Here is a 23,240-nt window from a genome sequence, read left to right on the forward strand (position 1 = left end):
AGAAGAAGAAGAGGGGGTAAGAAGAAGAAGAGGGGGTAAGAAGAAGAAGGGGGGTAAGAAGAAGGCGGAGTAATAAGAAGAAGGGGGTAAGAAGAACAAGGGGGGAGTAAGAAGAACACAGGGAGGAGGGGGGTAAGAAGAACACAGGGGGGGTGAGAACACACAGAGGGAGGAGTGAGAAGAACACAGGGAGGGTGGAGGGGGGATGAGAAGAGCACAGGGAGGGTGGGTGAGTGTGATAAGAGACCGCTAGGGGAGGGTGGGGGAGAGGAGAGACCACTAAGGGGCAGGGGAGAGCTCTAAGGGACAGAAGGGACAGCTCTATAGGACAGGGGGCAAGACAGGGAGCTCTTTAACACTACGCGCGCACACACACACACACACAATGCATCCCTATACATACACAGAAACACACAATGCACCCCTATACATACACAGAAACGCACAATGCATCCCTATACATACACAGAAACAGAACATGCTTCCCTTACACACAGAGAAACACACAATGCATCCATTACACACACACACACACACACACAATGCAACCCTTACACACAAAGACAATGCATCATTTGCACACATACACAGAAACATACAATGCAAACCCTTACACACACATGCAAACACACACTGTTTTTCTTACATACACACAGAAACACAATGCATCTCTTACACTCAATGCACACACATACAGACACACACCTTGCATCCCTTATGCATACAAACACAGATTCACACAATGCATCCCTCACACACAACCAGAAACACATAATACATCCCTTATACACAAATACACACTGCTTCCACTACACACAAACACACTGCATCACCTGCACAAACTGGTATCCCTATACACTACATACCATAAGCACACATATTAGATAACACATACCCTACACACTCCACTTCCTGTGAGCGAGCTCATGGGTGGGTGGAACATATAAGTGGACTTATGAGTGGGCCTTATGGGCATACTCACCGTCAGGCACTGGGGCCCAGACCTTGAGCTGTGTAAGAGGCCCCAAAAAAATGGAGCTGCTTCCAATTCTCCCAGAACGTTGAATTTTGTGACCACAGTTGCAAACAGCCTCCAGAGGTCCTGTTCTACACCAGACCAGTGGAGCCAAACTGCAGCCCATCATCATCCTCATCTAATTGTAAGTAGGCAATCTAGTATATTATTAGTGACACTAATCTATAATTTACCTCACATTAAAGGGACACTATAGCTTAATGAAGTGGTTGTGGTGTCTATAGCTGGTCCCTGCAGGCTTTTTAATGTAAACACACACTGTGTGCAGCACTGGCGTTAGTTCATATGGCAGATCATATGGGTGGGGCATTGTGATGTCACATGGGGGGGGGGGCGGCAAATTTATATTTTGTCTAGGGCGGCAAAAATCCTTGCACTGGCTCTGATCCTGGGCAGGGGCACCAGTCTACTGGTGACCCACAGGAGGGGAGTGCACTGATTGCACTGCACTCTCCTCCTGCCCAGACCCGTCTTGACCGCAGTGCAAGTGCCCTCTGCCCCTAATTTACAATGGCTCACACTTACCAGTGCCTGGAGCCCTTTGCAGAGACGGAAACAAAGAGGTTCTGCGGCAGCTGGCCGTCCTGCAAGCATTACATTAAACAGCTGTTCCCCATGCAGCCACAGGTGGCGTTGTGCTGGGAGACTGTGATTACTCTTCACTTCCTCCCAGCCTACAGAGCAGCGCATGGGGGAGAGAGGAGGAGGCATGATTTAATCTTGAATAAATCCTCTAAGCAAACCTTTATAAATTTGGGGGGATCAGCTCTGTTTCCACAGTTTATTGTTGTTTACTCTCATCTCTGTAATATTGAGGGATGTCTAAGTAGTAACATCAGTGTGTGTCAGCAGGGCCAGCCGTTGGGGTGGGCAAGCTGTGCGGTCACGCAGGGTGCCATGACAACAGAGGCGCCCGGCGGCCAACACAGCTCACAAGTTGGGTACACCAGCATATTTAATTTAAACGATTCGCTGGTGGTCCACTGGTGCGCACCAGCAGTAGGTGCAGTCAGATCATATCCTCTCCCTCGTGTTTCCGGCGCTCAGTTAGTGAGTCAGAGCACAGGCTCAGAGATTCTCAGCCTGTGCTCTGACAACATTGAAAGTTGATTAGCATAACATCAATATCCGTTATAAAACCAGGAAAAGGTGGGCATGGATGGTGAACTGATTTGGTGGCGCAATGGGCCACTTGACTGGTTTTGCCCCCCAGGCCTAAGGCTGCCAGCCCTCCCCTGTCTGTTGATTAATTGAGTTCATAAATGGGGTGACTATCCTGCTGTTTGAGGGTGTCTGTCCTGCTGTATGGAGGGGGGGGGGGGGGTGACTGTCCTGCTGTTTGGGGGGGGGGACTGTCCTGCTGTATGGAGGGGGGTGGTGACTGTCCTGCTGTATGGGGGGGGGGTGTGACTGTTCTGCTGTATGAGGGGGTGACTGTCCTGCTGTATGAGGGGGTCACTGTCCTGCTGTATGGGGAGGGGGGTGACTGTCCTGCTGTATGGAGGTCATTGTACAGTCTGCACGCTGGCTGCATGGCATGGGATCACTGCCCTACTGGACAGACTATGGGATCACTTTACTGGCTGCTTACCAGCATTCACTGACTGGATCAACCCTCAGATATCTCAGAGAGTTATCTCAGAGACTAGGCAGTGCCATGGGATACTGAGTAACAGGGTAATACCTATGCTGGGATACTGAGTAACAGTGCAGTACCTGGGCTGGGATACTAACAGGGCAGTACTTGTGCTGGGGGTACTGAATAACAGGGCAGTACCTGTGTTGGGGATACTGAGTAACAGGGCAATACCTGGGCTGGGATACTAACAGGGCAATACCTGGGCGGGAGATACTGAGTAACAGGGCAGTACCTGTGCTGGGGATACTGAGTAACAGGGCAATACCTGGGCTGGAGATACTGAGTAACAGGGCAGTACCTGTGCTGGGGATACTGAGTAACAGGGCAGTACCTGTGCTGGGGATACGGAGTAACAGGGCAGTACCTGGGCTGGGATACTAACAGGGCAATACCTGGGCGGGAGATACTGAGTAACAGGGCAGTACCTGTGCTGGGGATACTGAGTAACAGGGCAGTACCTGTGCTGGGGATACGGAGTAACAGGGCAGTACCTGTGCTGGGGATACGGAGTAACAGGGCAGTACCTGTGCTGGGGATACTGAGTAACAGGGCAGTACCTGGGCTGAGGATTCTGAGTAACAGGGCAGTATCTGTGCTGGGGATATTGAGTAACAGGGCAGTACTCGTGCTGGGGATACTGAGTAACAGGGCAGTACCTGTGCTGGGGATACAGAGTAATAGGGTAGTACCTGGGCTGAGGATTCTGAGTAACAGGACAGTACTTGTGCTGGGGATACTGAGCAACAGGACAGTACTTGTGCTGGGGATACAGAGTAATAGGGTAGTACCTGTGCTGGGATACTGAGTAACAGGGCAGTACCTGTGCTGGGGATACTGAGTAACAGGACAGTACCTGGGCTGGGGATACTGAGCAACAGGACAGTACCTGGGCTGAGGATTCTGAGTAACAGGGCAGTACTTGTGCTGGGGATATTGAGTAACAGTGCAGTACTTGTGCTGGGGATACTGAGTAACAGGGCAGTACTTGTGCTGGGGATACAGAGTAACAGGGCAGTACCTGGGCTGAGGATTCCGAGTAACAGGGCAGTACCTGTGTTGGGGATACTGAGTAACAGGGCAGTACCTGGGCTGGGATACTAACAGGGCAATACCTGGGCTGGAGATACTGAGTAACAGGGCAGTACCTGTGCTGGGGATACTAAGTAACAGGGCAGTACCTGTGCTGGGGATACTAAGTAACAGGGCAGTACCTGGGCTGGAGATACTGAGTAACAGGGCAGTACCTGTGCTGGGGATACTAAGTAACAGGGCAGTACCTGTGCTGGGGATACTAAGTAACAGGGCAGTACCTGTGCTGGGGACATTGAGTAACAGGGCAGTACCTGTATCAAGGGCTACTGTGTGACAGAGTAGTACCCATGCCCAGGCAGTAGAGTACAGTTATGGTGAGCAAGGCTGTTCTTGAGACAGGGGTAATTATGGGGAAGGGGCAGCACCCGTGTTACATTTAGAGCACAGAACCTGGGTCAGAAAATAGTTACAGTTTGTTGAGGTATTACCTTTGTCAGGGTCAGTTTATAGTGATGGGGAGGTGGTCATTGTTACAGTGTGATTGGACTGTACTTGTCTTGGGTTAGGTACACTGTCAGCACAGTACAGTCTCAGGGGGATAGTATGGCGGGGCAGTACCTGTCTTGGGTTAGGTACACTGTCAGCACAGTACGGTCTCAGGGTGATGGCGGGGCAGTGCCTGTCTTGGGTTAGGTACACTGTCAGCACAGTACAGTCTCAGGGGGATAGTATGGCGGGGCAGTACCTGTCTTGGGTTAGGCACACTGTCAGCACAGTGCAGTCTCAGGGTGATAGTATGGTGGGGCAGTACCTGTCTTGGGTTAGGTACACTGTCAGCACAGTACGGTCTCAGGGTGGTAGTATGGCGGGACAGTACCCGTCTTGGGTTAGATACACTGTCAGCACAGTACGGTCTCAGGGTGATAGCATGGCGGGGCAGTGCCTGTCTTGGGTTAGGTACACTGTCAGCACAGTACGGTCTCAGGGTGATAGTATGGCGGGGCAGTGCCTGTCTTGGGTTAAGTACACTGTCAGCACAGTACGGTCTCAGGGTGGTAGTATGGCGGGACAGTACCCGTCTTGGGTTAGAAACACTGTCAGCACAGTCCCCGGGCAGAATGACCGTTACACTGTAGTGGTGGTGTACCGGTAGTATTTTCATATTAGTTCTTTTGAGCCCAGGGTGATTCCTGCTGATGCTCTGTCACACTCTGGAAGCGCATTAGTTATTACTTCCATAGTGACCCCATCATGCTTGGCCGCTGGGGGAGCGGTTTGGATTAATTTACATGGTTAGCCAATATTACAGCTCCCCCCCCCCCCCCCCAAAAAACAAAATAAACCTATTGGACTATTATGAACTCATGATGTGTGCCTGCAAAGCTTGGATTTAGATTTGCACAGTGCTCATTCAGAAATACAGTGCCCCTAATCCTGTCAAGATTTTTGAGTATACTGAAATATAATCCCCCCCCTTCACTTTCAGGATAGATACTCAGCAATGCTTAGTCTTGTGTGACAAGATGTCTGCTGTCACTCATGGTCTTTGCATTGGTCCATCAGATCCCGTTTGCCCTAAAAGATAGGCCAGCGCATTGTCCTGGCCGCGAGGATTGTCATTTGGTAAAGGCAACAGAGTGCAGAGTCAAGCTTTTTTTAAAGTAGTTTCCTAAATCTATCTATCTATAGCAAGGCTCTCCAAACTTCTCATGTTGGTGACACACTTTTAAGACTTGCATTATTTTGTGACACGGTGTTCTGTTATTTGAACACGTAGCTTCGGTTGCAGCCGCGTCGAATAAGAGGTTTTCGACCCGATTGCGCATGCGCAGTGTACATGTGTGATCCCTTGACCATCTTTTTGACATTCTGGCCCTTATTCACAATATAGTAATATAACATACCCACCCAAGTTGGATCTTCTCACCTTATTTACTGTTGCTGGCTGGCTGCTGCAGCTGGCAGACTGGTATGCCTCTTTCTTCCCCCAACACCTTTGTCTCTTTTTCCTCTTCCACCAGCCCCTCCTAAGTCCACCCTACCCTTCTCTTGTCTCCTCCTACCCTCCTGTGCCACTCTTTGCCTGCACAGCCTCACCTCGCTCCATGTAGAGTGGCCAAGCAGGCGCACAGCAGTAGAGGAGCTTCTGTCCCCCTACCTGGTCTGACTGAAAGCAGTACTGGGCTCTTAGTGCTGTCAGACCAGGTAGGGGGAACAGACGTTCCTCCACCACAGGCTACCTGCTCGGCCCCGCTGCATGGAGTGACCGGTGGGAAGGGAGTTCTGTGCAATACGCTCCCCTTCCTGTCAGACAACTCAAGACATCTCATTGGCACATGGGATAATGGAACATTACAGTGTTACAAATACAAACATGTATTCCTAACGCTGCTAATGTCCTGTAGATGTTAAAGGAACACTATAGTCACCTAAATTACTTTAGCTAAATAAAGCAGTTTTAGTGTATAGATCATTCCCCTGCAAATCCACTGCTCAATTCACTTTCATTTAGGAGTTAAATCACTTTGTTTCTGTTTATGCAGCCCTAGCCACACCTCCCCTGGCTATGATTGACAGAGCCTGCATGAAAAATAAAAATCTGGTTTCACCTTCAAACAGATGTAATTTACCTTAAATAATTGTATCTCAATCTCTAAATTGAACTTTAATCACATACAGGAGGCACTTGCAAGGTCCAGCAAGCTATTAACATAGCAGGGGATAAGAAAATCTTAATTAAACAGAACTTGCAATAAAGAAAGCCTAAATAGGGCTCTCTTTACAGGAAGTGTTTATGGAAGGCTTTGCAAGTCACATGCAGGGAGGTGTGACTAGGGTTCATAAACAAAGGGATTTAACTCCTAAATGGCAGAGGATTGCGCAGTGAGGCTGCAGGGGCATGTTCTATACACCAAAACTGCTTCATTAAGCTAAAGTTGTTCAGGTGACTATAGGGTCCCTTTAAGGATTGAAAAGAAAAGACCAACAGTAAATTTCACACATGGTTTTTGGTGTTCCTCTTCCAGCACAATGTGTGCTCTGACTGTGCCAGGACGTAATATGGATTGTGGTGTCACTAAATCTTTAATATACATTTAAATTAAAATAGAACAACACAAAACAACAAAAAATGTTTAAACACAAGCGATAGGTGATTTTTAATGTTTTAGTCAGTGGTGTAAATTCTAAAAAGTGATGCTTCCCTGTCACAATACAATGGCTCCACCAAACCTTGGGCCGTGATGGGATAACAGTTAAAATTAAAAAAAAAAAAAAAAGATATTAAAAAGCATGCAACTCGCACCAAGATTCAATAAATATCTGTGTGTGCTTTCTGACATTAACTTCCATAATGGCGTGAATTCCTGCCATTATGCCATACGTTCTCTGAAGAGCTCTGAGCATTTGCCATCCTATGAGTCAGTAAGCCATAGAGTGTATAATAGGCTGTGTGTGACAGACTCATCATAGACTGCAAGCAGTGACAAGTCACCTTTATTATCGGATACAGACACCACAGTCTGAAAGTGTATTAATACATTTAATATAAATAGTAATTAAAACTTCTGGACTCCTACATGCTGATTAAGGTAGCACGTGACCGCTCCAATATTAGGAAACAGAACTAGACAGGGATGGGAGAAATTTCAGGACCAGAGTCGCAGCATTTCTTTATTAAAAGAAACCCCCCTAATGTCATTTAAATATTACAATATAAAAAGTGTAAAAACAAAAACAAAAAAAAACACAACTCTGTTTATATGTATGCAGTTTTCTCCGCACAGGCTTAACAAGTTAAAATTGCAAGTCAACTTTCTTTCTATGGCTGAGTTTAATTAATCAGTGTGCTTTAGGGCTGTTGCAATGGTTTCTGGGCGGTGCAGTTTGTCCAATTATCTCCAGCCAACAGCTTAAAGGGACACTACAATATACCCCCATCATATGTTATCATTGTGTAGTAGATATACTACAGTAAAAAAGAGTCATGCATTTAATTTTTTTTTATTGGGGTATATTTAAAAAGCGCTTGTAAAAGTTGCAGCTCTTGCATCTGCAGCCTTTGCAAACCCTCCTCTTCTAACCCCGCCCAGACTTTCTGTAGCTGTCCAATCACAGACTTCCCAATGCAGTTCAATGAGAAAGCTTTGCAAGGCAGGAGATCTGGGCAATTGCTGCCTCTTGAGTTTACTTCCACTGAGCTAAACAACCAGGAAGTAACAGGACTGGTTGTGTGATTGACAGCCAGGAGGGTGTAACCAGGTCACTTTAACCCCTTAAGGACCAAACTTCTGGAATAAAAGGGAATCATGACATGTCACACATGTCATGTGTCCTTAAGGGGTTAAAAAAAAAAAAAAAAGTGGTCAGTTTCTATTGAAAAGCAAACTCACACAAAGCACTTCAGCAAGCTAAACACCCACACTACAGACCAATAAACAAACACAGCCATAAGCTATGCGAGTTAACAGACACTGGTTTGGCATGACCCTTTCAAATTCTATAGTTTTCCAAAAACCATGATGGTACAGCTCAATGAAGTGGTCTGGGTGCCAGGTCCATCTAGGGTTAACCCTGAAGCTGTAAACATAGCAGTTTCAGAGAATCTGCTATGTTTACACTGAGGGTTAATCCAGCCTCTAGTGGCTGTCTCACTGACAGCCGCTAGAGGCGCTTCTGCGATTCTCACTGTGAAAATCACAGTGAGAAGACGCTGATGTCCATAGGAAAGCATTGAGAAATGCTTTTCTATCGACGGTTTGAATGCGCGCGCGGCTCTTGCTGCGCATGCGGCTCCGACAGGAGGAGGAGAGTTCCCCAGCTCTGAGGGAGCCCGGCGCTGGAGAAAGGTAAGTAGCTTAAGGGGTTTTATCCCCTTCAGCCCAGCAGAAGGGGGCGGACCTAAGGACTACATAGTGTCAGGAAAACAAGTTTGTTTTCCTGGCTCTATAGTGGTCCTTTAAAGGGACACTCCAGGCACCCAGACCACTTCTGCTCATTGGAGTGGTCTGGGTGCCAACTCCCACTACCCTTAACCCTGCAAGTGTAATTATTGCAGTTTTTTTTTAAACTGCAATAATTACCTTGCAGGGTTAAGTCCTCCCCTAGTGGCTGTCTATTAGACAGCCACTAGAGGGAACTTCCGGGTCCCTAGCACAGGTTTTCTGTGCTAGAGCGTCGCTGGACGTCCTCACGCTGTGTGAGGACCTCCAGCGTCGCTCTATTCCCCATAGGGAAGCATTGAAATTCATTTTCAATGCTTTCCTATGGGATGCGCATTAGGTCTCCTCGGCCGGCGGGCGAGATCAGTCTCGCCCACCGGCCGACGTAAGCAGAAGGAGGAGCGGCGGGGGAGGAGGAAGCAGTGATGTGGGACCTGTCGCTGCCTCTGGTAAGTCACTGAAGGGGTTTTCACCCCTTCAGGAACTGGGGATTGGGGGGTGGGAGGGAGAGGGACCCTCCAGTGCCAGGAAAACTGAGTTTTCCTGGCACTGGAGTTTCCCTTTAAGGGAGAGTTAAAGGTTTAACATCCAGGTTCTTGTCTAAAATCAGAAATTCAAATGCAAGCCAAAATTGGAAAAATTCAACAAAACCAGCAAGCTCCCAGTTTAGCAATTTTCTTTTGCCTTAAATTTCACATACAATTTGCACTTTTAAAAAGCTTATTTTAACTGAAAACAGTTAAAAACACAATTTTTGTACCCTTGGTGGTCTCTTCAGCCATTACACAGACAGAATCTTTACAATTTGTCAGACTGATCCCACCCACAATACAGCTCAGATCTGAAATGCTGGCAAATTCTCTCTGTTCGAAATGATATAGTAACCCCTAAAAAATGGCCTAGCCTACTTCGTGCTTTGACTGTGAGGTATAGCTGGTACATCGCCAGGCACAGTAAGGGGTCTGTATCTGCATTATATTTTTGACTTTACGATAGCCTAGTTATGCACTAACATAGCCAAGTCACGGGATAAAAGAACACTGAAAACATTTCGGTTTGCAGTTCAGCAAGTTTTTTTTTTTTTTTTTACCATATCTCAAAATTCATTTTAGCCACTTCAAAATTTAAGGTTGATATATTTCCATATCTTTATAAGCTCTAAGAAATCACTCTAAATTAGCACTTCACCATCACATTGGTTGTCTATCTTGAGTGTATAAGAGACGTTATTTTTGGTGATATAGCAGCTATTGAGAACAGCTTTTTTACAAATTGGGTATATCATTTATTCTCTGAATATTAGCACTGGTACCCCCCCTTGTCAAGAAAGCAGACAAAAGTTATCAATTTAAAAGGTTAGTAACAGCATTACGGCTACATGGACCGGTTTACATAGATTTTCGTGGCACTGCATCCAGAGTTATCGGGTCAAAGATGTACATATGCCAGCCTACTTTGCCAGCCACGAGTCCTCATTAATATGAATAAGAGCGGTTTAAAAGTAGAATGCATAAAGAGGTTTGTGCGGCTTGGGCAGTCCTCGCACAGTTCTCTCACTTCATGGAGGGGAGAGAGAAAATGTCCTTAATTGTTTGAGCAGCATGATCTTACACAATACATACAAAACAACTGAGTAAGAGTTTCCGGCTGATTGACAGGCTGACAGTTATCTTTAGTGGCAGTGATTCTTACAAATTACTGCCGCTATACTGTAGCTCATTCTGAAGAACGTGAGGTTTCACGAGGGGCTCTCAACAATAATGCAAAGTGCATTTGGTTCTTAAACGGACATTCTATAGAATTAAACAGAAATGTTCTGATGTACATATTAAAATTAGGATTATACCTGAACTAAAACATGAAACCCAGTTCAGACCGAATTTTGGAGTTACCCGTAGCCTAAACATCAGGGGCGGGCTGGGCCGGGGGGCAGGGAGGCAATTGCCCCCCAGGCCGCCCGAAATTCTTTTAGGACCGGCCGCGGCGGGCCGGCCCTTTAAATGCTGCAGCCGCCGAGCGCTCTGTAAAGAGCGCTCAGGCGGCTGCAGAACAGATTCTCCCCTCCCTCCCCTCCCCTGTAGGTGGCCGAGCTGGTCTCCGGTCCGCGGTCCCGGCCGGAGTGATAGGAAAGTGCACTGAGTGTGCACTTCCTGTCAGTCCGGCCGGGTACAGGAAACAGAAACCCCTGTTCCGCGCGGAACAGGAGTTTCTGTTTCCTGTACCCGGCCGGACTGACAGGAAGGTGCACACTGAGCACCTTCCTGTCACTCCGGCCGGGACCGCGGACCGGAGACCAGCTCGGCCACCTACAGGGGAGGGGGTAAGAAGAAGGGGGGGAGAGTAAGAAGAGGGGAGGGGGGGAGAGTAAGAAGAGGGGAGGGGGGGGGAGAGTAAGAAGAGGGGAGGGGGGGGGAGAGTAAGAAGAGGGGAGGGGGGGGGGAGAGTAAGAAGAGGGGAGGGGGGGGGGGAGAGTAAGAAGAGGGGAGGGGGGAAGAGTAAGAAGAGGGGAGGGGGGAAGAGTAAGAAGAGGGGAGGGGGGAAGAGTAAAAAGAGGGGAGGGGGGAAGAGTAAAAAGAGGGGAGGGGGGGAGAGTATAAAGAGGGGAGGGGGGAGAGTAAAAAGAGGGGAGGGGGGAGAGTAAAAAGAGGGGAGGGGGGGAGAGTAAAAAGAGGGAAGGGGGGAGAGTAAAAAGAGGGGAGGGGGGAGAGTATAAAGAGGGGAGGGGGGAGAGTATAAAGAGGGGAGGGGGGAGAGTAAAAAGAGGGGAGGGGGGAGAGTAAAAAGAGGGGAGGAGGGGAGAGTAAAAAGAGGGGAGGGGGGAGAGTAAGAAAAGGGGAGGGGAGAGTAAGAAAAGGGGAGGGGGAGAGTAAGAAAAGGGGAGGGGGGAGAGTAAGAAGAGGGGGGAGTAAGAAGAGGGGAGGGGGAGTAAGAGGGGCGGGGGGAGTAAGAAGAGGGAAGAGAGGGAGTAAGAAGAGGGGAGGGGGATAATAACAGGGGGGAGTAAGAAGAAGGGGAGATAAGAAAAAGAGGGGGGTAAGAAGAAGAAGGGGGGAGTAAGAACAAGAGTGGGGAGTAATTAGAAGAAGGGGGTAAGAAGAAGAGGGGGTAAGAAGAAGAAGGGGGAGTAAGAAGAAGAGGGGGGAGTAAAAAGAAGAAGGGGGTAAGAAGAAGAGGGGGGAGTAAGAAGAAGAAGGGTAAGAAGAAGAGGGGGGAGTAAGAAGAAGAGGGGGGAGTAAAAAGAAGAAGGGGGTAAGAAGAAGAAGGGGGGTAAGAAGAAGAAGGGGGGTAAGAAGAAGAAGGAAGGGGTAAGAAGAAGAAGGAAGGGGTAAGAAGAAGAAGGAAGGGGTAAGAAGAAGAAGGAAGGGGTAAGAAGAGGGAGGAGGGTAAGAAGAAGGGGTAAGAGGAACAAGGGGGGGAGTAAGAAGAACACAGGGAGGAGGGGGGTTAGAAGAACACGGGGGGTGAGAACACACAGAGGGAGGAGTGAGAAGAACACAGGGAGGGTGGAGGGGGGATGAGAAGAGCACAGGGAGGGTGGGTGAGTGTGAGAAGAGACCGCTAGGGGAGGGTGGGGGAGAGGAGAGACCACTAAGGGGCAGAGGAGAGCTCTAAGGGACAGAAGGGACAGCTCTATAGGACAGGGGGCAAGACAGGGAGCTCTTTAACACTACGCGCACACACACACACACACACACAATGCATCCCTATACATACACAAACACAATGCATCCCTATACATACACAGAAACACACAATGCATCCCTATACATACACAGAAACAGAACATGCTTCCCTTACACACAGAGAAACACACAATGCATCCATTACACACACACACAATGCAACCCTTACACACAAAGACAATGCATCATTTGCACACATACACAGAAACATACAATGCAAACCCTTACACACACACATGCAAACACACACACACACTGTTTTTCTTACATACACACAGAAACACAATGCATCTCTTACACTCAATGCACACACATACAGACACACACCTTGCATCCCTTATGCATACAAACACAGATTCACACAATGCATCCCTCACACACAACCAGAAACACATAATACATCCCTTATACACAAATACACACTGCTTCCACTACACACAAACACACTGCATCACCTGCACAAACTGGTATCCCTATACACTACATACCATAAGCACACATATTAGATAACACATAACACATCCCCTACACACTCCACTCCCTGTGAGCGAGCTCATGGGTGGGTGGAACATACAAGTGGACTTATGAGTGGGCCTTATGGGCATACTCACCGTCAGGCACTGGAGCCCAGACCTTGAGATGTGTAAGAGGCCCCCAAAAAATGGAGCTGCTTCCAATTCTCCCAGAACGTTGAATTTTGTGACCACAGTTGCAAACAGCCTCCAGAGGTCCTGTTCTACACCAGACCAGTGGAGCCAAACTGCAGCCCATCATCATCCTCATCTAATTGTAAGTAGGCAATCTAGTATATTATTAGTGACACTAATCTATAATTTACCTCACATTAAAGGGACACTATAGCTTAATGAAGTGGTTCTGGTGTCTATAGCTGGTCCCTGCAGGCTTTTTAATGTAAACACACACTGTGTGCAGCACTGGCGTTAGTTCATATGGCAGATCATACGGGTGGGGCATTGTGATGTCACATGGGGGGGGGGGGCGGCAAATTTATATTTTGTCTAGGGCGGCAAAAATCCTTGCACCGGCTCTGATCCTGGGCAGGTGCACCAGTCTACTGGTGACCCACAGGAGGGGAGTGCACTGATTGCACTGCAGTCTCCTCCTGCCCAGACCCGTCTTGACCGCAGTGCAAGTGCCCTCTGCCCCTAATTTACAGTGGCTCACACTCACAACAAGCAGTGCCTGGAGCCCTTTGCAGAGACGGAAACAAAGAGGTTCTGCGGCAGCTGGCCGTCCTGCAAGCATTACATTAAACAGCTGTTCCCCATGCAGCCACAGGTGGCATTGTGCTGGGAGACTGTGATTACTCTTCATTTCCTCCCAGCCTACAGATCAGCGCATGGGGGAGAGAGGAGGAGGCATGATTTAATCTTGAATAAATCCTCTAAGCAAACCTTTATAAATTTGGGGGGGATCAGCTCTAGTTTCCACAGTTTATTTGTGTTTACTCTCATCTCTGTATTAATATTGAGGGATGTCTAAGTAGTAACATCAGTGTGTGTCAGCAGGGCCAGCCGTTGGGGTGGGCAAGCTGTGCGGTCACGCAGGGTGCCATGACCACAGAGGCGCCCGGCGGCCAACACAGCTCACAAGTTGGGTACACCAGCATATTTAATTTAAACGATTCGCTGGTGGTCCACTGGTGCGCACCAGCAGTAGGTGCAGTCAGATCATATCCTCTCCCTCGTGGTTCCGGCGCTCAGTTACTGAGTCAGAGCACAGGCTCAGAGATTCTCAGCCTGTGCTCTGACAACATTGAAAGTCAGAGCCGTGAAGGAGCGGGTATGGCAAAGAGCTACTGATTAGCATTACATCAATATCCGTTATAAAACCAGAAAAAGGTGGGCATGGATGGTGAACTGATTTGGTGGCGCAATGGGCCACTTGACTGGTTTTGCCCCCCAGGCCTAAGGCTGCCAGCCCTCCCCTGCTAAACATTAACCTGGCAACTCTCCCAAAGCTTCGTGTGAACTCTGCAAGGTATGAATCAATGGATCTAGTCAAGTCCAACAACCCAATTGTAAACATCACTGCACATGTGAATTTTATATCATGACTCCCAACATTTCAAATGGACACAAATTAATTTAAGGGTGAGACCAGGGGTGTGGCTGTTCTGAGAAAATTTAGGTGACGTCCTAATATATGCAACTAAATGTATTTTAGAACAAGAACAACCTATCTACATTTAAAGAGCAGAGTTCTGGCATAAATGCTGACAAAAAATACCCAGCTCCTATAGCAGAGTGGCAGATGGATTTGGGCCCAAGATACAGACTGACTTTTCTAATAGACAGTATCAAATTTTGATCTAGACCGGGGTGCCCGAGGGGTAGATACCCCAGATGTTTTAAAACTACACCTTCATTGATGCTTTGTCATTCTAAAGGCACGCAAAGCATCATGGGAGGTGTAGTTCTACAACATCTGGTGATCTACTTGTTGCGCACCCCTGATATAGACATTGGTTCTTCCGCACTGCAATTCTGTTGCAAAACAAATCAAACAATTCAGTAATTGTTTTAGAATATGTTTTGGAGTAAGCTTTTTTTTTATGCAATGAACCTTTTCATGTACGTTTGCTGCCTTAATTAAAGTATATGATTTCTCTTGTGATATCACCTTTGTCATGGTATGCCCCAAATTAATTCACTATGGTTTTGTTGATTTTTCTACTGACCCCCTTCCCCCAACATATGACCTTTAGTCTTTCCACGTGCAGTGTGTGAATACCTGCCAACTGACCCGGATTTCCAGGCACAGTCCATATGTTGCAGTGTTTTCTTTGCTATATCCCAGGCCTGAACCTTGTACACATTATCAGAGTATTAAACAGCCATCCTGTTGTGCTTGTACGAGTCGGTGGAATATTTATTCTCATAAGGGCCGCTCTAAAACCAGTTCTGCAGGATTCTCTGTTACATATCCACAGAATTATAATCATTTTGTGAACATGGATCCTGTATGATTATTTAACCCCTTCATGTATAACTACAAAAACACATGACATATTTCGGCAGATTAAGCACCAGCGCAGAGAGTCAACTACACAATCAAATACCAGAAACAAACAGATTGTGGCATTTTCTTTACTAACAATAGAAAACATTTATGCAAAACACTATTATTTTTTTCCTGAGCAGCAAATGAAGAGAGTCTTTGCGAATTCTGCAACCCACATTGCCTGCTAATGAAATCGCACATTACATTCCTATCCCATACTCTCCCTGCTTGTGAAAGAGCACATTGTTCTAAGTTCAACCCCGCCGTTAAAATATACTAATTCAGGGCCTGCAGCACTGCCAGTACCTGCAAATCAATAGCTCTGCACATGACTCCAGCAGAGCCTGCTCTGCACACACAAAACATTGTATACCTTCAAAGTATTGCACAACTGATACTGCACAGAAAATGGACACATTACATTCTGTAAAATGCTCTGTACAGTAACGTAGTGTCAAGGCAGTTATAAACATCCATCAGTTTAATTAGTTGCAGCTAAAAACTGACAGATTTACGTTCCAGAACAAAAACAAAATTTACACACAAAAAAAAATTAAACTAAACCGTGAATTGTCAAAAATTGCAAAGTTTAGGACGAAACAGAATAATTGTTAAAAGGTTCTCATTCTGCTACCTTTACAGCTGATCTCAACTATTCTTTCAGGCCTAAATTTGCAATTCCCAGGTTAATGTGCAGCAATTCAAGTTTTAGTGGATAACCCTGTTTATTTAAGCAGATTTATGTACTAGACAGAAAATTGCAGTGAAATGAATAACAAACTGAAAAATGTAGTCACTAAACTGCGAACATAGCCAAGTTGCATTTTATTTTATTTTTTTAAACTGTGTCTATATTTTGCATTTGAATTTTGAATGCACTGCAATTCTGTGTTTAGTAAATAAATTCCAGGAGAACATCTAAATAAAAAAAAATAAAAAAAATTCACATTAGCATTGATAGTTCCAGTTCAAGCATGCAAGAGTAGAGAACGATAATGCAGTAAAGTCTTTCTTACAGCCCCCGGGGCATTCGGCACTCAGATAAGCAGCAACACTGGCCAAAGCAGTGTGTAGGACTCAGCACTCCTGTACAAAGCAGTACACTTAATGCAGGGCAGGGCAATCCTATAAAGACAGGTGTACAGGAAAAGGGAAGCCTAGTATACGGTACAATTCCTTGATTTGAGACTCCAATGAATGTCGGCTGTGTTAAACACCTTTATATACAATCCTAGTGAAGGAACCAGACAGGTGAGAATCCTAAAGAACTTTAATACTCCCAAAGCCAAAGATGTACTATTCAGAGGTCTGATAAGCCAGTACTTTTAGATTCCTGCTACTCCCGTTACATTGGCATCTTTTGGGCATCCCTAGCTTGCCGAAGTCCATACAGCCATTTGATCACCCTGGCATTTCTTTCGATAATTGAAATGCCATAAGGGTTACGCGATGCTGGGGTCTCTTCAGGGGTGACTGCACTGAACTGTGATTGGGCGCATTCAGAGCTCTCCGCACTGACGCTGTGAAACTTAAGAGACACTATATCAGAGCTTGCCCGGGCAAAGTGCTCTGCGCCAATAGTTGCCACTTCTCCGGGGTCCAGTCCACAGTAATTGAAGAAGCGTTCCAGATCAGCGCTAGCTCTTGAGTAGCGATCACTCAGGTCAGACTTCGATCGCTGTAGTGTGGCCTGCCGTTTTCCTGGGTCCGTTGGCGAACACAATGGTGAACACAAGGGTGAACGGAAAGGGTGATCAGTGGGGAGACCAGACCTGGCAGGGGAGGCCATCACAGGAGTTACAACCACGTCAGGAACTTTAAGTGGCCGTAGGGTTTCTCCAGGCCGGACGTCCACTCTGCGCACAGCTGATGTGCTGGGTGCCCGATGACTGGAAGGAGTCTCAGGCCTGGACAGATCCCTTGGTTTCTCTAGTTCTTGCCAGGGTGACACGTCTGCCCGTGGAGATGTGAGAGGACTGTCACATATATTGATTAGGTTATTGAGTATGTCCAGGTTAAGGGAAGTTTTAGATGTCCTGCCTTCCGCTCTCTGGGACGTCGGTGAGCCCTTGCGATTTGGGGTAAGGAGCACTCTCCGGACTCCTGGCGAAAAGAGAGGCTGTCGGGTCAGCGGTGCCCTTACTGGCTCTTGTTTGTTGGCTGCCACATGCTTGCTTTTGACATACTTTGCCTTGTCTGCCTCCAGTCTCTCCACTGCGCTTAGTTTACGGCTGCCACCATCATTCTGGCGTTTAAAGTACTCTGGGCCCTTGTTAAGAATGCGGAAGGGCATCGCGGATGTGAGAGGGGCTCCCATCCCATTCGACTGCAGCGTGCCAACAGACATTGGAAACTTCAAACAGAACCACTAGGTTCTTGTCGCTCTGGCAAACATATTAACCACTAGCTGCGTTTTCTCTTGCATACTAGAATATCCAGCCCATCCGATACAGAGGCGTCTAGTCACTGGAGAAACAATTCCTGCAAAACCAGAGAGAAACATTAACTCAGGACATTCATCCCTCTAAAGGTTTACAAGAGTTTGCCGGGCAGAAAGCATCAACCACACAAAAGCCAGAGGCTGCTGGAGCATAGAGAGAGGGCGGGTGTTCACTTTCCATTAACAGTATTCCTCTCTCCCTTCCTCCCACCTCATCCTATCCTCCAATCCTTCACAGAGGTTCCTCTTCAAACAGGGACTGTCCCACCCACTGGAGCAGCAGTTGCTGGCAGCAGGAGCAGTAGCCAAATCTGTCTGTTATCCCCCACTATAGGACATCTGTCCCTGCACTGCAGCTAAATAGCTGGAAATTTCCACTAGCCTTGGCCATTTAGAATATACACACAAAGGCAGGGGAGACAAAAAAAAGTACAAATCAATATGTATACATTGAATATGTATAATATGTATCAGAGCTGGTAAACTGAGGGGACTTCTATTCATCATATGGATGGATGCCAAGGATACATAGGGAGGGAAATTCACTAAAATTATTAGGAATTTAAAGAGAATTTTTAAGTTCTCCAGAACTACTATGATTCTATTTCAGATATTTTGCCCAGAAATGTGAAATTCCAGACAATTTAAACTTAAGCAAATAACCCTGATATACATGGAATAAAAGTATATAATGTGCACATATACAAAAAATAAAATAAAATAATACACACACACACACACACACACATAAATGAATAATGACATATCAAAACAAAAAACCCACAAGATTGACAGTTTAAAAGACTGGCACCATATAAGCAAATAGGACGCACTCTGAACTAAAATGTGATTTCCTGCCTCAACCTGGTCCCAATATGTTTAGAACATCAGAATATAAGGATGCCCATTGTGCCCACCTTTGCTCTTGGTACAGTAAGTTACATTGGCACTGCCCATACTCTCTGCAGCAATCACTGGACTACAGAGCAAACCGCACATGACAGCGCAATGCATAGTGTCACCAGCAATGGGGGATAAGGGGGGGGATATCACCACGGCAACCACTGACCCATATTACAATGGATTTCTCAGGCAGAGGGGGGCTGGTTGGGCAATCATTGTGCCCAGAGCAAGCCAGAACGACAGCTCAGCATTCTCCTCATACTTACATCTCCCATTCATTGCCTGGTCACAGTCACACTGACCTGTCTATCAGGCTGGCCCTAGGAGGGGAATTCAATGTGTGACTCAGGGACACTGGGGAGGGGGGCAGGGGGACTCAGGAGCCTAATGAGATACAAGAACACTGACAAGGTGAGGAAATGCAGGTATAGGGACAGGCACAACCTGCCTGCCATCTGCTCTGTAAAACAACTCTCACAATGCTTACTTAACTAAACAAAAACTTTATGTATATCTGTTGACCACAACTCCCTTATTGAGGTGGGAATGAAGGCCCTAAAAAAACAACAAAATACATAAAACATTCTCAAATTCCTCCCAAAACACATACCTACACCTAAACAAGGCTTTCCATAAACTACAACCATCATAATGCATGTGAAGAGGTCATGCTGAGCATTATAGGGGCAGCAGTCCAAAGAGGATTTATTTTGCTGGCTGATCCGTCTATGTGGAAATGCGGAATATGAAAAATAGTTTATTACAATTAAGCAACTCCTTATAGACCGGGCTATTTGCCAAGCATGCAAGATAGCCAAGCTGAACACATAACTGACCTGGAGAATGTTTCCCAAATCAGTTACTCTGGCCTAAAGAAATGTACTCTGAATTGACCCAATAAATCACAATTTAGTGATTAATATAACCCTGATAAAAATATACAAAGTTCCATAAATTAATCAACCATCTTCGCTTTGGCAGAATGTCTGCAGTTTTCCCAACAATTATCCACAGGAGTTATACGTATATATGTATGCATGTAACACTATCCCTCCCACAACCTGGCAGAATTTGGATACCCTTTTACGGAGGTCCTACAGTGCAGTCTGTACCTGAGCGCTTTCTGGAATAAATTAGAAGTTTTCTTTTCGCTCACTCCCATGGGACTTTCTTACTTTCTCTCCCAGTATTGAGATCACCTCACCTGGCACCGCCCCCACCCTTCCTTCTCTCCTCCCCCAATTTCCCACACACCTCTTCCTGTGTCTCAGGTAACGAGACCAGGCTTAACCCATAAACATCCGCTGACATGAAGAGACAGGTAGACACTGCTGCTGTCAGATTAGGGTTGCCAAATGTGTCATACGTCCTCGGATACATATTATCCCTGCTGATAGGTGGTACAGGAAAAGTGCTGCCCTGCTGTATGTAGCATTCATAGTCTGCAGGAGGGCAATCAGCTCACTAATAAATGTAGTTCCTTTGGGATCCTCTCTTGAATAATGTACTGGTTTCTAGACATGTGGACGAATAAGTTTCAGCTGCGATAAACAAATCAAATGCCTGTTAATCTATTTCGGAACTAATCAATCTGTCCGAAATCTCAGATGCATTGATTAGCTCCGGCATAGATTAACAGGCATTTAATTGATTCGTTCATTGCAGCTGAAATGGATTTGTGCCCAAGCCTACTGGTTTCCTTGCTAGCTCACAAGGATTGTACTTAAAGCAGGGCAGCACTCTTCATGTACTGCCTAACAGCATGCAGAGTATGTGCCCAGGAGAACATGACGGATTTGGCAACACTATATGTGATGTTTTGTGCCATCACCTTCTTCTTGTTCCTAGTCTACAAACCCTGACAGCTTCATCTCTCTTTCAGGAGCCCGCATCACTATTTCCCTCACATACATGCCTCACAGTACAAAATGAGAGTCTATCAATCGAGACCCTCCAAAGCTGAGCTTGATCATGCACAATGAGACACTATAAGCCTCTACTGCGAGGAGCACAAGAAACAAGCCTACTCCCATCATCCACAGAAAAATCTGTCAGCAGAAGCTCCACTCATGTTTTGCCTTAAATACTTTATTTGTATTATTATACAAATATTATTCACTAAAGTGAGAATTCAAAGTGAATTTTAAATTTAAGGCCGGACTAGTCGAAACAAAAGCATAGCTGACTCAGAGAATGATTCCAATTCAGCTAGTATGTCCTTAAAGTTGAAGGTCCCTTTGAATTCATTAGATTTTATGAAAAACTATAAAAATGGCACTGTCACTTTAATTGCGAAAGTTGCCAGTCAACGCCTCCTGCAGTGTAGTGGATATGTCTTATTCCTGGAGGCTTATGGCTGCATGTGCCCAGTCTGGTAACGTGTCTCAAAAAGACTATAATTTGATTTCTAAACACATTCATCCAGCTCGTGAACAGCCCCGTTCAGGTTTTATAGCATACAATGGCAATAAAATGAACGAGGATGCAGTAAAGGAATGAATGTATAAGGTTACCTTTCACTTTCTGGACAAGTAACAACACGTTTCAGAAATTCAGACGTACACCCTGCGTGATGCAGAGAGCGCTGTCAGGAAACTGTTGTGTCATTAATAAACTGGGGTGTTTATCCTCATTGGAGTGATTATTAAAGGAAGCCAGCCAGACACATAATATGAGAATACTCAATGTACTGGAGAAACAAACAGAGCAAACCCTGCTTCTACGCACAAACAGCAGGAGAGTGGAAACAGATGGGGAAAGTTTTGTAAAACCGCCATGTTTTCTTCTCTGCATTGATGAGAATCACTCATCACCTATTGTGTCGTGGAATGTAACCAGTTGACTGAGTGATCACCAATTTGGTCCAAGTTGGTAACGTTCCATTACAGAAATACCATAGCCAGTAGTCCAGTGGTCTACCTTCAGAAAGTTTACACTCTCCCATGCCAATCTCAATATTGTTACATAGATTTAAGAGGGCGGTTATGGTAGTTCACTGATTCATTAATAAACCCCTTATGTGAGCACTATCTTTTTATAATTAAATGAAATGAAAGCCTTTAAAGCAACTGATGCTAAAACTAAAGTACAACGACCAACAAGTGATGGAAGCTAGTATGCCAAAATGGCCACTGGCCACACGGGGCGAATGCGTAGGCTGTGTGCCACCAATTAGAATGAATATGCATAATTCATTTATATCACACGTAAGGCCCAAAGACATGCAACTAGTGCCATTTAGATTGTGTAAATGGATCTGTGCAAGACTGGAGCTGAGCTACGTATGAGGATACCCAGGTTATCTCATGTCACCAGACAGAAGTGACATTACTGGAAAGAAAGTCTGTGTTACGGTATTTGCAAACACTGAGAACAAAAGTGGATCTACAACCTGTCGGTCAGTTATGGACAGACAAATCAAGAGCTTATCGGTGTCACACAAAGAATTTTCAGTTGATCTTACCTTCTCTGTAGTAATTAACATCGGTGAACTTGAATCATACACTTTTTGCTACTTCCATTAAATGTGTGCATTGTTTACCCCACCATTACAAAATTAGGCAACATTTCACCATCCCACGGATTTTTGTAAGTACAATTAATGTGGACCTCACACTCACTAAAGACCCCTAGAGTCGCACCAAACATCTTCTAATTACACAGATGTTTGTAATTACAGACCTCACACTTACTCAAGACACTTGGATCCTCACTAGAATTCTTGATAAATCAGCTGTTTTACCAAGCCTCCATTATCTGCAGAATTAGCTTTAATTCCAAATGCATCTCATGTTAGTGTGACAGGCCAGTTGAGTGGACTGTGTAACACTCTCTAAGTGCATAAAATTAACGTGACCTCTACGAGGCCCTGTTTAATTTCTAACTGCTTCCCCTGGCAGCCCATCTCATTGTGTTTATGGTGATAATCTCTTAACAATAGCTTGATTTATTTTCACTCCCCTCCTCCCCACAGCACAATGAAACCAGTGGGCTGTCCTACAATGTGTCCTGTCTCCTTTACTACACAAACAGGGAGTCTGAAGGTAGATAAGAACCGGTGTCTATCGTTCTGCTGTGGTTTTGCAATTATAATCTATGTGGCCCAGCTATTTCTGGACACTATCCCGGCTTCATCACCTGTCACCGCTGCTGGGAGGCCCTTCCAGGCACCCACCAAAGTTTCTATGTACCAAAATCTTGGGAGTTTAGTCTCTTTGTTTTGGGAGGTGGTGCAGCAATTGAACAATTGGGCCAAAATGGCACTCACTAGCTTAGTTATTTGAAGATGTTTAAGTGAAATAAATGACAATAAACAACATTTTCTAGTTAAAGTCAGTTTTGGATTTTTTTCAGGATTTACAGTGATGGAGAACTTTTTTGAGCTCAAAAATTGCCCATGTGTGCATTGTCCTGTCCTTTTTAGATACATTTCCCTTTCCTATTTGCGGTTTTCTCTACCTGTCTACTGCCTACTTTAACTACACTAAAGAGGGGAACTGATATCAACAAAGACTGTGAAATAGACAAAAAGGGTCCAAGCACA

At 45.8% G+C, this 23,240-nt stretch overlaps 1 protein-coding gene across 3 annotated transcripts; it reads right to left on the bottom strand.

Moving 5' to 3' along the window:
- Positions 1-15,426: 15,426 nt before the first annotated feature.
- On the bottom strand, positions 15,427-19,973 carry FAM110A (family with sequence similarity 110 member A). 3 transcript variants are annotated; one of them, XM_063425626.1, is made up of 2 exons: positions 19,952-19,973; positions 15,427-17,835 (listed from the first exon to the last, which is right to left on the bottom strand). In XM_063425626.1, the coding sequence occupies exon 2, from the start codon at positions 17,699-17,701 to the stop codon at positions 16,700-16,702; it is 1,002 nt and encodes a 333-aa protein (XP_063281696.1). In that variant the 5' UTR covers positions 17,702-17,835; positions 19,952-19,973; the 3' UTR covers positions 15,427-16,699. The 3 variants fall into 3 exon arrangements, with proteins under 3 accessions (XP_063281696.1, XP_063281694.1, XP_063281695.1); XM_063425624.1 differs by lacking the exon at positions 19,952-19,973 and adding an exon at positions 19,810-19,891; XM_063425625.1 differs by lacking the exon at positions 19,952-19,973 and adding an exon at positions 19,185-19,238.
- Between the last annotated feature and the right edge of the window lie 3,267 nt (positions 19,974-23,240).

Source organism: Pelobates fuscus, chromosome 6, assembly GCF_036172605.1.
Source record: "Pelobates fuscus isolate aPelFus1 chromosome 6, aPelFus1.pri, whole genome shotgun sequence".
Classification (NCBI taxonomy): Eukaryota; Metazoa; Chordata; class Amphibia; order Anura; family Pelobatidae; genus Pelobates; species Pelobates fuscus.

Coding starts and splice junctions, on each gene's coding strand:
- FAM110A (XM_063425626.1), bottom strand. CDS start 17,701: ATGTCTGTTGGCACGCTGCAGTCGAATGGGATGGGAGCCCCTCTCACA.